The 16,227-nt window shown below is 56.6% G+C and overlaps 1 protein-coding gene across 7 annotated transcripts; it reads right to left on the bottom strand.

The window, feature by feature from the left end:
* Nucleotides 1-6,476: 6,476 nt before the first annotated feature.
* AMER1 (APC membrane recruitment protein 1) lies at nt 6,477-15,885 on the bottom strand. 7 transcript variants are annotated; one of them, XM_074551818.1, is made up of 4 exons: nt 15,732-15,885; nt 10,594-14,062; nt 10,221-10,392; nt 6,477-10,160 (listed from the first exon to the last, which is right to left on the bottom strand). In XM_074551818.1, the coding sequence occupies exon 2, from the start codon at nt 13,973-13,975 to the stop codon at nt 10,787-10,789; it is 3,189 nt and encodes a 1,062-aa protein (XP_074407919.1). In that variant the 5' UTR covers nt 13,976-14,062; nt 15,732-15,885; the 3' UTR covers nt 6,477-10,160; nt 10,221-10,392; nt 10,594-10,786. The 7 variants fall into 7 exon arrangements, with proteins under 7 accessions (XP_074407919.1, XP_074407922.1, XP_074407923.1 ...); XM_074551821.1 differs by having other exon boundaries at nt 10,353-10,392; XM_074551822.1 differs by having other exon boundaries at nt 10,353-10,428; nt 10,630-14,062.
* Nucleotides 15,886-16,227: the final 342 nt, after the last annotated feature.

Genomic DNA, 16,227 nt, shown 5'->3' with positions numbered 1-16,227 from the left:
ACCTTCAGCAGGCTCCAGAGGAGATAAAACCCCAGAAAACATAAAACCATCCCCCAGAGCACAAACCAGCTGTGCTGGGGGACAGCAGTGGGGTGTGAGGGGCTGTGACACAGCACAGGGGCGCAGCTGTGCCCCGTTGTGCCCTCCCTGGGGCACACATGCTGGGCTCAGGGTGCCCCTGGAGCCTGGCACCTGCAGTGCTGGCTGTGCCTGCCTGGCTCCCAGACCCTGGGCAGTCACAAAGATTTGGCATCAGGGTCCCCTCATGGTGTGGGACCCCACAAACCCCCAGCACCTGCAGTGCCCTCACACCCAGGTGCCAATTCAGGTGGCACAAAGCCACCAAACCCCTCCAGGGTCACAGAATGACTGATTTGGGTTGGGAGGACCTCAAAGCCCACCCAGTGTCACCCCGGCCATGGCAGGGACACCTCCCACTGTCCCAGGCTGCTCCAGCCTGGCCTTGGGCACTGCCAGGGATCCAGGGGCAGCCCCAGCTGCTCTGGGCACCTGTGCCAGGGCCTGCCCACCCTCCCAGGGAACAATTCCCGATTCCCAATATCCCATCCAGCCCTGCCCTCTGGCAGCTCTCAGTGTGTCCCCAAGGTGTCACAGACCCCTCACCTGGGTGTGACTCAGAGCTGTTGATGCTGAAGGCTCAGGGCACTGAGGGAATGGGAAGCTCTGGATCATCTCTGAGTTTTCCCCTCTCATGTCCCCAAAAAGTGCTCCAGGGCCTCGGGCTGCCCCAGGGGAATTTTGGGGAGACCCAGCTCAGCATTGGACATAATAATAGAACAAAGGGGAGCAGTTTTAAACTAAAAGAGGAGAGATTTAGATGGGATGTTGGGAATGAGGAATTGTTCCCTGGCAGGGTGGGCAGGCCCTGGCACAGGTGCCCACCCTGGATCCCTGGCAGTGCCCAAGGCCAGGCTGGACACTGGGGCTGGAGCAGCCTGGGATATGGGAAGGGCTCCCTGCCCTTGGAAGGGCTTTGAGGTCTCTCTCATCCGAGCCCTTCTGAGATCCTGGATTCCATGAGCTGCAATGTGGGAGCTCTCCCTTAGAGGTCAGCCCAGCACCAAACCTGGCTCCAATTCCCGGCATGGAGGCGATCCCTGCCCAGAGCCGGGGTTTGGTCACCAGGGCCCTCCGGGGTGGGCAGGGGATGATCCCCAGCACCTGCAGAATTACCCCCAAGCATATTGTCGGGGAAGGTGAAACAGGAAAGCCTTATAAATACGATTGTCTGGCAAAAGATTTTGAGAATATGGAAACTATAAGCGAGATTGAAATGAAAGCAAGCTTTGAGATCCCTCAGTTACTGAACAACTGGAAAACAATGGTGTGGCTGCTGAAGGTAATCCCCTTTTGATGGAACAACACCCTCTGCTTGCAGACAGGCCCAAGGGTCAGAGCAGACCCCACAGCTTGGCAGAAGGGCCCAAAGAGGAGTTTTTAGAGTTTAAAATGTGTAGTAATGTAATGATTCTTATAAGCTGTATGTAAATGCTATAGGATTTGTATGTTGTACTAGACTGGTTAGTGAGAATCAGAATATTCAACACACAAGATTTATTGTATTGTAACGGGAACCTCGTGCTCTTACCCTGTTTATTCTCTCACCCTCTCTCCCCCTCTCTTCTCTCTTTGCTGCTCTGAGCTGTGTTTGGCAGCTCCCAGCAGGGCCCTGCCCCCAGGCCCTTTGCAATAAACCCCAAGTTCCAGCCCTGGCTGCAGAGATCTCTGTCTCCATCCGTCCCGACCGTGCTACCCCTGATGCTCCTACAGATATTCCCAAGAGCTGAGCTCTCCCTGCTCCTCTCCTGCTCCTTTCCTTGCATGGAACAGAGAGCTCTGAGCTCTGAGTCTGCCCCACCTGGGGATCCCCTGCTTTGGAGCCTGGCCAGCTCCAGATTTTGGGGAGCAGGATGACCTGGTCCTGCTGCTGTGACATTTTCCATGCTCACAACAGCCAGGACAACCCCTCAGAGCTTTTCCTTAAGGCTCAATTCCTCCTTCCCTCCTCCCTTCTGACAGACAAATACAACTCAGCAAAGAGACACCCTCCCAAAAATAAAATAAAAACCCCCCAAAAAACCCCTTCACTGACAGCTCCTGCATCAGAAAAAAAATTACTCTTCTTCCTTTGTTGTTTGTCTTTTTCTTTCCCAAATCCCTCCAGCATTAAACAGATTTCAGCATTGTTCTAAAAATAGAGGGATTAGAAATAATCCCCCAGCATGGAGCGGCTGTGGGGATGTGGCACCGGGGGCTGGACCTTGGGCTGAGCTGGGGGGACCCAGGAACCCCAAAAACGGTGAGGAGGGGACATGGCTGTGTCCCCAGGCCAGGTGTCCCTGACGAGGGGTCCCAGGGCTGTGCTGAGCCAGGGGGAGGCACCAGATGGGAACTGAGGCCAGAAAATGGGGATGGGATGGGATTGGATGGGATGGGATGGGATGGGATGGGATGGGATGGGATGGGATGGGATGGGATGGGATGGGGATGGGATGGGGATGGGATGGGATGGGATGGGATGGGGATGGGATGGGGATGGGATGGGATGGGGATGGGGATGGGGATGGGGATGGGATGGGGATGGGGATGGGGATGGGGATGGGGATGGGATGGGATGGGGATGGGATGGGATAGGATGGGGATGGGATGGGGATAGGATGGGGATGGGGATGGGGATGGGGATGGGATGGGATGGGATGGGATGGGGATGGGGATGGGGATGGGGATGGGGATGGGGATGGGGATGGGGATGGGGATGGGATGGGGATGGGGATGGGGATGGGATGGGATGGGATGGGATGGGATGGGATGGGATGGGGATGGGGATGGGGATGGGGATGGGGATGGGATGGGGATGGGGATGGGGATGGGGATGGGGATGGGATGGGATGGGGATGGGATGGGATAGGATGGGGATGGGATGGGGATAGGATGGGGATGGGGATGGGGATGGGGATGGGATGGGATGGGATGGGATGGGGATGGGGATGGGGATGGGGATGGGGATGGGGATGGGGATGGGGATGGGGATGGGATGGGGATGGGGATGGGGATGGGATGGGATGGGATGGGATGGGATGGGATGGGATGGGATGGGGATGGGGATGGGGATGGGGATGGGGATGGGGATGGGGATGGGGATGGGGATGGGATGGGATGGGGATGGGATGGGGATGGGGATGGGGATGGGATGGGATGGGATGGGATGGGATGGGATGGGATGGGGATGGGGATGGGATGGGATGGGATGGGATGGGATGGGATGAACAAACTCTGCTCAATCCATGGAAATAGGGAAGGAACTAAAGCCGTTGTCCCAGGTGTGACAGGTGACACAAAGGTCACCAGGCCCTGGCAGCCTCTGGGCACAGGAGCCTGGGGACCCTGGCAGTGCCACAAACCCCCAGTGTTCCCTCAGAGAGCAGAGTTGTTGTGTCACAGTTGTTGTGTCACAGTTGTTGTGTCACAGTTGTTGTGTCACAGAGTTGTTGTGTCGGTGCTTTTCAAATCACTTTGGAGAAAAAAGAGGGAAAAAAAAAAAGGAACACTTCAAAGTGTGAGATGCATTCCTGTGATGACAAGCGGCTTCCAGGAGGTTTTGTCTGCAGGAATTTGTTTGCAGCAAACGAGTCAATTTGTGTTTACAAGGAGGCAATTAGAGCTGAGGGTTTGAAGCGTTCCCGGCGGGATGGGGCCATCCAGGAGCTGATCCCGCTGTCCTCATCACCACCAGCGCTGCACTGCCGCGGGCTGGGGGAGGAAAAGCAACCCAGGGATAGACGGAATCCATCTCCTGCATCCCTGCATGCATCCCTGCCTGAGCCGGGGGTGCAGCCAGGGGGAGATTCCTTTGGCACCAGGGAAAACAGGGCACGAGCCAGGACCCCCTGGATAACCCCAGCCCTGGCAGGGAATGCCAGCTTTGCCATCACCTCGGGGAAAATGCCCCTGCAGCTCCTGCAGGCTCAGAGCTGGAAAGGGAACCCCGGGGCTGTGGGGATGTTTTCAGCCAGGAAGGGTTTGGGATGCAGGGAGGGTGCCTGGAATGACACCCAGCAGGCTGCAGGGAGGCTGGGTGGTGTCGGATCTCAGGATCTCAGTCCTGAGGTGCCGAGTCACCGAGACCACCCTTGGGGGGCTCGGGAGTCCTGGAATGTTCCAGAAGTGTCTGGTGGCTGGACTTTGATCCTACACAGGAGACGACACCTGTATGAGGACAGGAGGGTTTCACCGGGGTGAATGGTGAAGGGATTGGTTAATTAGAGGGTGAGACACAGGGTTTAGGATTTATGTACAGGGGGGTTTAGAGAAGTAAGATGGAGGAATTGGGGTGTGTCCTGTCCTTCTTCTTCTTCTTCTACTCCTCCATCTTCTTTGGCCATGGTGGCACTTTGGGATTGGTCATTACTGAGAGTGCACTGAGTAATAAGAATAAATGGTATTGGGGAAAAATGATAAATATTGTACACGTAACAATGGGTATAAAGATAGGTGGCTGCCCCGGAGGGCAGACAGTGTGCTCATGGCTGGCTGCTGAGCAGAGCTCTGTCGGGCAGAAAGAAAATCTTTTAGATAAACAATTAATAAACATAAAAACCGAAAGAAGAACTGAAGCCTCTTCTCGTCCCTCGATACGCGGGCTGCCCCAAGGCCACCCCGGGCCTTTCCAGGCCCTTCAAACAGCCGAGATAACCGGACAGGGTGGGAGCACAGCTCCAGAGGGGGGTTTGAAGCCTGAATTTTGAGCTCCTGACCCAGGCACACCCCAGGCACAGCACGCTCACCCCTGCCCAGCCTTTCCTCAGCTCTTTTGGCTCCTCTGGCAGAGTTTTCTAGCCCAGGCAGTGCTGACCCAGCCCCGCGTGCCATTTTCCCTGATGGCCTTCCAGACTCTTCCCACGTTTAAAACGAAGAGAATCAGCAGAGCTGCTCCTCCAGCTCCTGCCGTGCCCGGGCAGCTTCTCCCTCCCTGAATTCAGCCGGGGCTTTTCAGGAGCTCCATCCCCACAGGAGCTGCTGCCCCAGAGGCTCCCGTGGGAGGGGCCTTGGGGACACAGCAGGGACCCTGCCCTGCCCTGCCCGGGTGAAAGCACCAGAGCTGTGACAAACACGAGTGGCACAGCCAGGGCTGCTCCTGTATTGAAGTTGGAGGGAGACGACCAACCTTGCGTTGGTCAGCATCGACTCCACTTTATTGATCAATCAGTCACCTTTTATAACAGTGTTAATCAAGTTCATGCATATTGCAAAATCTGAGCTCACAATAGGTCAGAGATAACACACCAACCCCTCCTTATGTTTCCAATACCAAGATTTGGGTTCTCAAAATTATTCTTGCTTTCCCAAAACAGCCAAAGATAGAACATCCACTTGTTATGAGAAAGCTGCCTGAGAACTCTGATGTGCAAGGCTCTCAAGGCCTTCATGTTTGTCACTTTTACCTGTAGTTAAAAATAACCTGAGAACCTCTGCTGTTCACAGAAACAGGCTGTGAGAACCTGCTCCTCACAGCTGCCTTCTAGGCCATCCCTGAAAAAATCTCCAACACTCCTGGGCCACACCAACCTCATTTACCCCAAAGGAGAAGCCACATCCTCTGCACGCTGGGAGCTGCTGGAGGCTTTTCCAGCGGGATGAGGGGGGTTATTCCCAGCAGAAAACAGCACAGTGAAATAAACAGTAAAATCTACTTAAAAGCATACATATTTAAATATTTAAAAGTATAGCTATATATATAAAGATGTAGTTATATATAATTATATATCTTTATATAAATATATATTTATGTATAAATAGTATATATTAGAAATATTATTTATAAATATTATTAATGTTTATAATATTATATACTATTATAATGATTATATTAAATATTATTATAATGTAATTATATATTTCTATTTCTATTAAATATGAATATATAAATATTGCTTATAGTATTTCTATTATTTATAATATCATATTATAATATGATATTCATATTATATATTATAATATATAATATATATTGTAATATGTATTACATTTATATAATGTTATAAATATATATAATATATAAATATAAAATATTATCAATAATATAATATATATTATAATATATAAATATAAAATATTATCTATAATATTATAGATAATATTTATAATATAGCTGATATATTTATAAATATTATAGATAGATGTATATTGATTATATGATTTATTTATTATATTATATATAGTATTGGTTGTATTATGTATATCATGAATAATATGGAGAATATGAATAATGCTGGAGAATTTCCAGGGCTCATTTGATGAGGCTTTGAGGAGCTTTACCCTGTTCCAAAGGGTCTCAGTTGCCTTCTCCCATGGAAAATTCCACCTCGCTGGCAAATAACCAACAGACAAAAAAGAAGGGAAAAAAAACATTAAATCAAGGATAAAATAAGCACAAAAACACCAAAGCACCAGTGAAATCCAATGTTCTCTAAAAATCTGCAGTTTATTCATTAGAATTCAGTGAAAGGAACATTCATTTTAAAACACAATCAATACATTAAAAACTTGAAAGGACTAGTAGCAATGAGAGCAGGAAGGAAACAAAAACCCCAAATTCAGCCAGGTTGGTCACCTGGGAGGGGCAGCTGAGGACAAGGGCTGATCCATTATTCCCTTACAACTGAGAGGCTTTTTGGGACCTGAATTTCTCATTTCACCCAAAAGGAGCTTTGGGGGGCTCAGGGTGGGTGAGAGGAGCTGGAGAGGAGGGAGCCCAGAATTCCAGGGCAGAGGGAATGTGGAAGCTGGGTCTGAGCGCCCCAGGAATGTTCAGTGAGAAACCTTCCCACCCATCCCTGTGGGCAATGGGGCAAACCCAACCCAGAGACATTTTAAAAGCACCATCAGGTGAAAAGTTATTAATTAGAAGATAAAAAAAAAAAAATCTCTGCAGAGCCAAATCAGTGACAATTGGCACCTCTGCTGGGGGAAATGTGATTTGGGCATTCCAGAAGCTCTGCTCTCCTCTGGTGCTGACGCTGAAGGCAGGGCCATTGCAGGGAGGTGTTTTGGTGAGGCAGAGCCCTGCTGATCCCAGGATTATCCAAGGAGCAATCCTCAGGCACCAGGGTGAAATCCCAGCCTGGCCAGGGAGCACCGAGGAGAGAGGAAACCTGTCCACCAACAGCATCTCCTGCACAAGGACTGAAGGAAAGCCCAAATTGGAGATAAAATAACATCAGCAGACAGCAGGAAACGCCTCAGCTGGAACTTGTGAGCATTTTATAACATTTGGAGGGAGAAATGACCAAAATCCAGAGATTCAGATTAAAAACAACGCTGAAAAGCAAAGAAGGGACAGCTGAGTGTGACAGAGGAGGGTTAAGGACACCTCAAGTGTGTGCAAAGTGTGTTTGTGAGGCCTGGGGGCAGCCTGGGATCGGGGCACAGCAGCAGCAGGAACAGCCTTTGATCCACGGGAAAAGCAAACCACAGCACTTGGAAAGACAAAGACACACGAGTAAAACAACAGTCTGTAAAATTTCCCCATGATTATAAAATGCAAAACTATACAAAAATAGAGAAAATTGACCGTTTTCTTATGTGTATAAAAACAAACAAACCAAAGAAAACCCCCAAGTCCCCAGAATGCAACACAGAACCTCTGGGCAGTGCTTCCATCCCAGCCCCACAGCCCCAGCCCCTCACTGCCCTGCAAGGAACAGTGAATTCCTCACGTTTGTCCTCAATATCCTGGCAGCACCTTCTCTGTTCCTGACCTGGTGACTGGTTTCTGCTTGGGAAGCCCTTTTGCATCAGGAGCCTCAGTGGCCACCCCAGCTGGGGTAAGGCAGTGTTGGGCTGACCCAGCTCCAGCCCAGCTTTGTTCCCATGGGTGCCAAGTGGGGATTTTTGGGAAGAGTGGCTCAGCAGGCAGCGAAATCCAATCCCTACTGCAGTCCTCATTTCCAGGCTGAATTACTGCACTAGAAATTCCAATTTCTTTGGGTTAATGGGGCAGAATCTGCCAATAATCCAGCAAATTAGTGACTAAACTGCATTAGGAAAACTCATTTGAATTCCAGAGATATTTGCCTCATTGAATTCCCATCGAATTAAGAGGAGAAACCTTTGGTATGAAGTCAGATGGCCAAGCCTTGGCTGTGAAGCTCCCCAGGATCCCAGCACACCCTGGAACATTCATGAGCACCCAGACACTCCCAGCCCCCAGCAGGACTTTGGCTGAGCAAAGCTCCAGAGCTGGAAGCCCCCGATGGCTTTGGTGAGATGCTGAAGGGAAATCAAGCAGGGACTGAAGGCAGGCAGGGTGTGAGGGGTGACAGTGGCCCTGGGGTGTCCCCAGCAGGGTGTGCCCGTGCTTTGGGCACAGAGCTGGCCCTGCCCTTGCCCAGGGAGGGACAGCCCACGCTCATTAGCAGCTGTGCTAACGAGCAGACACAACCCCCAGTGAGGGCAACACTGTCCCCAGGGGTGGCAGTGGCACCAAGAGCCAGGTGTGGCCCAGGAAACCCTCCCTGGTGTCCCAGAGGGGTGAGGGAACAGAACCACAGCAGCTGCCAGGAAAACATGGAAAAATCCAGGTGTGAGCCCCTGGATGCACAGAGGATGTGCTCTGCCTCAGCAGGACAAGCACAGCACACACAGAGCTGAACCAAGCCCTGCCCTGCCCTCCCTGCTCCTTCCCACACACCCAAGGGCAGGGCAGAGGAATCTTTTCTCAAAAGGAATATCAAAACCTCAAACCCAAAGCAGCTCCTTGTGCCTGGAGATGCAGGGATGGGAGGGAGCAGCTGGTGGAGCCACATCCGTGTGGAGCAGGAGCAGCACGAGGGGGGCCCAGCAGGAAAATGGAGCCTGGCCCAAGCAGAGCCAGCCCTCACCCCACACAGGTGGTAAAACTCCAGTATTCCCACTTTGGGATTCTTTATTTTGAATGCTACAAACTCTGCTGCAAAGGAAAATAGAGAAAGGGCAATGAGGTGGGGGAAAACAAAAATCACTGGTAATGGAATTAAATCAGAACACAGAGCTTGGACAGGGCAGGGAAGCAGCTCTGTGTCATGGACTGGGGGTTTGGGATCACAGAGGGGACCAGGAGCTCACAGCACAGTCTGTCCCCTCAGTTGTGTCCCCTCCTCCTCATTCCTTCAAAGAGGCAAAAAATCCCAACCCTCCAGCAGCTTCCAGGCTTTTTGTTCCCTCCAGACAGGAGAGAAGCCCAATGGAGCTGTGGCCCATCCCAAATTCCAAGGAACACAAAACTTCCCTCCTGTGGGTTTATGCAAAGAAAACAATCCTAAAATAATAAAATAAAAATAAAAAGCCACAAAGGTTCCTTTTGAGAAAGTAACATCATCTGCCACTTCACAGCTACAGGCATGATGCAAATTTAGCTTATTTCAAAGGCCTCAGCCCTGTCCCCGTGGCCAGGAGCCAGGCCAGGGCCCAGGAAAGGATCCCACCAGGAATTCTGCACCAGGACAGAGCACAACAAAGAAGGGACCAACACTTTGTTCTTCCAAGGGACACCATGGACAGCACATCTTTGTGAGCAAACTGAAACCAGACCTGGAGAACGTCATCAGCACACACACAAAAGCTCCTGCTTTCCTTTGGGGTAAGGACAAATGAAATAAATAAAAACATTGCTGCAAAGTTCCCCTTTCCAGCTGCCTTGCCCCATCCTCACTCTGGAACAAGCAGCACCTTCCTCCCTGCTCCCCACACTGAGCCTGGGCTGGAAGACATTCAAAGTGAGTGTGAACCAAAACATTTCACCCACATGAGGAAAACAGCCCCATTTCCCTCTGAACTCTGCCCCAGGCCTGTTCCCCCAGCCCTGCACAAACCCCAGCAGCAGGTCCATGCCCAGCTCCTGCCAGGGGCTGCTGCTGCTGCACTTGGTGCTGGAGAAGCAGAAAGTGCCTCAGTGGTGATGCAGGAACCCTGGAGGCAGCTCCAAGCTGCTTCCACAGCATCCCCAGGGCAAGGCCACGGGTGTTTGCAGGAGAGGAGCATCAGCCCAGCTCAGCTCAAGTCCTCCCCAAACTGCTCCCGGTTTGCTCCCTCCCTTTGCTCTCCTTTCAGCCCTGCCCAGAGCAGCCTCAGCGTGGTGAGTGACACGGTGACACTGCTGCAGCCTTTTGGCTTGGTGACAGTGACATTCCTGCAGCCCCTCAGCTGGGTGACATTCCTGCAGCCTTTTGGCTTGGTGACAGTGACATTCTTGCAGACACTCAGCCTGGGTGACATTGCTGCAGCCCTTTAGCTGGGTGACACGGTGACACTGCTGCAGCCCCTCAGCCTGGGTGACACGGTGACACTGCTGCAGCCTTTTGGCTTGGTGACAGTGACATTGCTGCAGCCCCTCAGCTGGGTGACAGGGTGACACTGCTGCAGCCCCTCAGCCTGGGTGACAGTGACACTGCTGCAGCCCCTCAGCTGAGTGACAGGGTGACATTGCTGCAGCTCCTCAGCTGGGTGGCACAGTGGCATTCCTGTAGCCTTTTGGCTTGGTGACAGTGACATTCTTGCAGACACTCAGCCTGGGTGACATTCCTGCAGCCCCTCAGCCTGGGTGACAGGGTGACATTGCTGCAGCCCCTCAGCTGGGTGACACAGTGGCATTCCTGCAGCCTTTTGGCTTGGTGACAGTGACATTCTTGCAGCCTGGGTGACAGGGTGACACTGCTGCAGCCCCTCAGCTGGGTGACACAGTGACATTCCTGCAGCCCCTCAGCTGGGTGACACGGTGCCACTGCTGCAGTTACTCAGCCGGGGTGACACTGCACACGGTGCCCCGGCAGGGGCCGTGCCCCGGGGCGGCCCTGCCCTTGAGGGGCTCGGTGCAGCGCTCCGGGCTCTCGGTGTCCCCGCTGCCACTCCCAGGCTGCTGTGGCACGCCCTGGGCGATGCCCACAGGTTTGCCCCTGGCACGGTGCTCCGGGGAGCAGGAGAAGGCAAAGCTCGGGGGCAGCTCCGCCTCTCCCAGGGGCAGCAGGCGGGACAGCGCGGGGACATCGCCGGGGTAGCGGAAGGAGCCGGCCGCCTCCCGGGCCCGCCTGGGCTCGGCCTGCAGGGGGAGGTTGGAGGGCCGGAGCGGGAGCCGGCTCAGCTCTGCCTCCTGCGGCCGCCTCTCCGGAGCCTCCCCGATGCCCCCGCACTGGGACAGGGGCAGGAACGGGGACACGGTGTCCGGCGGCTCCGAGGGCTCCCAGACGCTCTCCACGGCGCCAGCCGGAGCCAAGTCCCAGAGCTCCATCCCGCCGGGAGCCGCCTCGGGGCCGCGCTGGAGGTGCCGCAGGCCCGGCCAGCTCGGGCCACCCTCGGGAGCCAGCAGCTCGCCCTCCTCCTTGCTCCTGCTCCTCCTGGCTCCGGCAGAGTCCTTCCTGGCCCAGAGCCGGCAGGGCTGGGGGGCGCCGCGGGCCCCCGGCGGCTCGGCCAGCTCGAACTCCAGGCTCTCGGTGTCCAGCGAGCGGCTCCGCCGGTCCACCGAGAGCGGCGCGGGCATGGAGGGGCTGAGGCCGTGCAGGCGCAGGTGGCGGGGCAGGCTGGCCACGCCCCAGTTGCAGCTCGGGAAGGAGCCCGGGGAGAAGGCCAGGGACATTCTCTCGTCACATTCAGCCAAGGACTCTTTCTGTCCGTAGCCATCGTCAAAGGCCTCGGCGATGTCCTCGCCCGCCGTCAGCTCCGGGCGCTGCTCACACTCCCCTTCCCCGTCCTGCTCCACGTCCACCACGTCAAAGGTGACCATGGTGGGGAGGGCAGGGAGGTTCTGGGTGAAGGATGAGCTGGAGGCCGAGCTGCCCAGGCTCTCAGAGAGGCTGGAGAAGAGGGTCCCGCTGCTGGCAAACTCCACCAGAGCCTGGGAGAAGTTCACAGCGTGCTCGGGCTCGCTGCCCACCTGGGGCTCACCAGGACCAGGCTCTGCTCCAGCACCGTGCTCCTGCTCGGGCAGCCTGAACCCAGGGAACAGCCCTGCCTTGCTGCCATGGATGGGGTCCCCAAACACCCCACAGTCCAGGTCTGCATCGAAGCCCGGGTTGTTCTTTGCGAGCTGAATAAGGCAACTTCCAGGGGCTTTTTGGCTGTTGTAGCAGTTTTCCAGACACAGAGTCCCTGGAAAATCCCTCCACTCTGCATTTTCAGCCCTAGCCACTGCAACCCCACCATTGACAGCCCGGCCTGGGGTGTGTGAGGGCACCTGCTCGCTCCCAAGGCCACTCTGACTCCTGCCAGTGGAGCTGGCTGCTCTGGTTTTACATTCAATGCACTGCTTCTCCCGGGGACACTTCTCCTTGCTGGACACATCCAGGCGCTTCAGCACGGGCTCCCTCTGCAGCTCCCAGTACAGCAGCTCTTTCTGAATGGCTGCAAGCCCCTCCTCTTCGCTGTCCATCAGCCCTCTCTTCTGATCCATCATCTGCTGGATCAGGCTCTTCTCAGCAGGGAGGCAGAAGTCCATGAAGTAGCTGAAGATGCCCTGGCGTGGGACTTTGCCCTCGAACAGGGATTCCTCCCCGTGAGAGGGGCTCATCAGGGTGTCAAACTCGTAAAGTGCATCACCACTGTAGCTGTCCCGGGGCAGCCGGTCCTTCTTGAGCTCCTCTCCAGCCTCATCCTCCGGCCCCGGCGTGGTGGAGTCGTAATATCCTTCATCACTGTTAGGGGCAGACTCCTGCTGGTCGCTCTGGGGCGTCAGGAGGTCGACACCATCCATGGCATCCCCCATGTAGGGCTGGGCATCGGCCTCGTGTGAGGCGTGTGTCTCCAGGCTGCTGCTGGACACCTGGGCCCCGTAGCTGCCGTCCCCCAGCCCGCCGCTGTCCCACGCCTGCTGCAGGAACTCCTCGGCCTCCTCAGGGATGGCCATCTCCTCGCCTCCGCCCTGGTAGGTGACGAGGCAGGAGCTGCGCTTGGCGGCGTCGCGGCTGCGCTCCACAGAGATGCTGCTCTCGGCCATGTCGGGCTCGGCGATGTCGTCCCCGCAGCCCGTCAGCGAGTCAAAGCTCTTCAGGGAGGTGACGTCCCCCAGCATGAGGCTCAGCAGGTCCCCGGAGTGCAGGCAGGGAGGCTCGCTGTCCAGGAAGTCAGGGTGGAAGGCCAGCAGCAAACTCTCACGGTCAAACTCAGCGCAGGCAGCAGCCTCGCTCTCTGATTTTGCGTCTGGAACGTCCCCGTTCCCTGGCACGGCCATCGTGTCACCCTCGGAGGTGCCTCCATCAGCCGTGGGGCCCGTGGGCTCGGGGGCCTCCCCACAGCTGGAGTCACCCCCCGAGTCCCCTGGGCCGGCCGTGGCCTCGGGGCCTGGCCCTGCTGCCCTGCCCTCCACAGCCCCTCGGCTCTCTGCTCCCATCCCAGGGGCGTTCCCGGCCTCCTCGGTGTCCCCGTTCCACTCGGGCAGCTCCGCCTTCTCACTCTCCACAGCCTTGCTCTTCCGGTGCCGCCGGATGCTGTTAAAAAACCCTTTCAGCCCTTTCTTGGCTCTGGGGCACGAGGATTTCTCCCCGTTGGGCTTTTTGTCACAGCCCTCGATGCTGCCGGGGGGAGAGCCGTCCTGCTGGCCCGGGTCCGCCCTGCCGCCGCTGTCCGGGGCCAGCTGGGCGCTGCGGGAGCCGGGCAGGGGCCCGGGCTGCCCGTCCCTGTCCCTGCCGCCCTCGGCGGGGCTGCCCGGCCGTGCCGCACCGCCCTTGTCACAGGCGGCGCTGCTCAGCCCGTCGTGGGTCTTGCACTTGCTGAGCCCCTTCTTGCCGCGGCCGCCGAAGAAGCTGGGCAGGGTGCAGATGCTGCGCTTGCCCCCGAACAGCTTGAAGGCCGTTTTCCTCAGCTTGCCGGGGGGCGGCTGCTGCGGCTCGGCCGCCAGCACGGAGCCGTTGGCGCTGTCGGGAGGGCCGTCCCCGCCCTCCTGCCGCCGCCGGTCCGCTCCGTCCCGCTCCTCCGGGCTGCCCGTTTCCATGGCAGCGGGCGGGCCGGGATCTAGCGGCGAGCGGCGGCTCGGGGAGCGCGGAGCTCGGGGCGCGGGGACGGACACATCACCGCCGACCTGAGGCACAGGAGAGGGCACACGTGAGGGAGGGCAGGCAGCGGAAGGGGCAGAGCTCAGGGCACCGGGGTCTCCATCACCGGCCGGAGGAGCCTCCGAGCTCTGCCTCCACTTCCAAAATCCAGGCACCAAAATGTCGCCCAAATGTAGCAGCTCACCAGAGCAGCAAAACCACACATCCCCCTTGGGTAAACCCCTGGGGACACGCAGGTCTGACCCTGCACCTCCTCGCTCCAAGCCCTGCAGCTTCCCAGATTTTCTGTCTCCAGGGTGATCAGGTTTGGCCACCTTAAAGTGAGAGCCGGCAGCTCCCAAACCCCCTCCCAGCTCTGCCAGGCCTCATGCCAGGCTCCAAAGAGCATCCTGAGGGAGGCCAAACCAGGACACGGCCCCTCCTACGCACGTGTCCGGGGAAAAACCACTTTGGTTACTACCCTGGCTTTTTTTTAATAGAAAATTTCAGTTGTTTTTAAAATAATCTGTGCAGCCAGAGAGAATCGCCTTAAAAACACCCACTGTGAACCCCCTGATCAGATTATCCCAGAAGCAGTGAGGTAGGTTTGAAATCTGACCCTGGACTGCTGTCAGGAACAGCAGAAATAAAACAATTATAATCATGTTTCTTTTACAGAGGTGAGGGTGGAGAAATTAAATGCAATAAAATCCTAATGTGCTCCCAAGCTGTAAATGCCCCAGGCTGAGCTCTGACTGACAGGAGGCCAGGAAACCTTCACGAGGTGTTTAAGCAGAGATCCCAAATTAAAAATACGTCCAAACGATGCTTCTAGACCCCACACCAAACCTGCAATTCCAGGTTATATTTTTATTCCTGGGTTATTTTGCCTGTCTATTGATCTGGCATCGGCTGGAACTGGATGGGCTTTCAGGTCCCTCCCAACCCAGCCCATTCCATGGTTCTGGAATTCTGGGATTGCTGATAACCCCTCACGTTCACCTGTCCCGCTGGAAGCAGCAGCTGGGGCGTAGCCGGCTGGCACAGCCGCCTCCCCAGCGGCAAACTGGGCTTTTCCAGCTCCGCCTGAGCCCACCACGAGTCCCAGGAGCCTCCAAAGCCTCTGGAGAGAGCTGGAGAGGGGGGGGCCTGGCAGAAATGCTCGCACCTGGCCGGGAGCGGGGCTGCTGGAAAAGGGGGGAAATGAGCCCGAACCTGCACCTGGACAGGGGCGGCTGGAAAACAGCCGGGGAAGGGCACGAGACAGAGCCAGCATTACAAAAATTCCTTTTGGGAATCGTTCCTCTCCAGCTCCACGTCAGCACCGCGGCACGGCTGCGGAGGGGAGGCTGGAGCAGGATAAAAAATGAAATAAATAAAAATGAAAGAAAGGGAAATAAAGGGCACCGAGGGCAAAGAGCCACCACCAACAGAACGTGAAAAATAAGGTTTTAAAAGCCAACAAAAAGCAGCACGGTAACAATGAAATGCAGCGATTCACCCGCAGAGGGGACCCTGGGGACCCCCGGCCCGCCCAGCCCCGCACGGGGCCGCTCCCTCAGGCCGGCCCTCCCCGCTCCCCCCGCCGCGCTCCCAAACTTTCGGGAGGATCCGTGAAACCGCGAGGGGCGGGGGGGAAGGGGGGGTCGGTCCGGGCCCGGGGAGCGGCTGCGCGGGGAGCGCGGCCCCGGGCCCGGCCCCCTGCCCAGCACTTACCACGGGCGGGCGGCGGCGGCACCGCGGCACCCCCGGGACCGCGGCCCCGGCCCAGCCCTCAGGCCGCGCGAGGGGCGCGGGGCCGCGGGTCCGCCCGGCGCGGCCGGCAGGGGCGGCGCCGCGTGACGGCCGGGGCGGGGCCTCCTGACGGGGGGCGGAGGGGGCGGGGCCTGGCGGGCGGGGCGCGGTGATTGACGGGGCTCGGAGGCGAAGGGCGGGGCCTTTGCGTGAGGGAAGGCGCGGTCTCCGCATTGGGCCCAATGGAACGGGGCGGGGTCACGGTGACTGGGCGGGGCCGCTGGGCGCGGTCCCCACGGTGTCCCCACGGTGTCCCCTCATGACCGTCCCACGGTGTCCTCCCCGGTGGCCCGGGGCGGCAACCATCGGGGGCGTCCCAGTGACAGGTAGGCGCGGCCTCAGGGCAGGTCCCCGTGCTGGGGGCGTGGCCTCGTCAGAGGACATGATTGACAAGGGGGCGTGGCCTCTGCACGGGGCG

This window comes from Zonotrichia albicollis, chromosome 14, assembly GCF_047830755.1.
Source record: "Zonotrichia albicollis isolate bZonAlb1 chromosome 14, bZonAlb1.hap1, whole genome shotgun sequence".
In the NCBI taxonomy this organism is placed as follows: domain Eukaryota; kingdom Metazoa; phylum Chordata; class Aves; order Passeriformes; family Passerellidae; genus Zonotrichia; species Zonotrichia albicollis.
The sequence above is the reverse complement of the archived record's forward strand: the minus strand, read 5'-3'. Positions and strand labels throughout refer to the sequence as shown.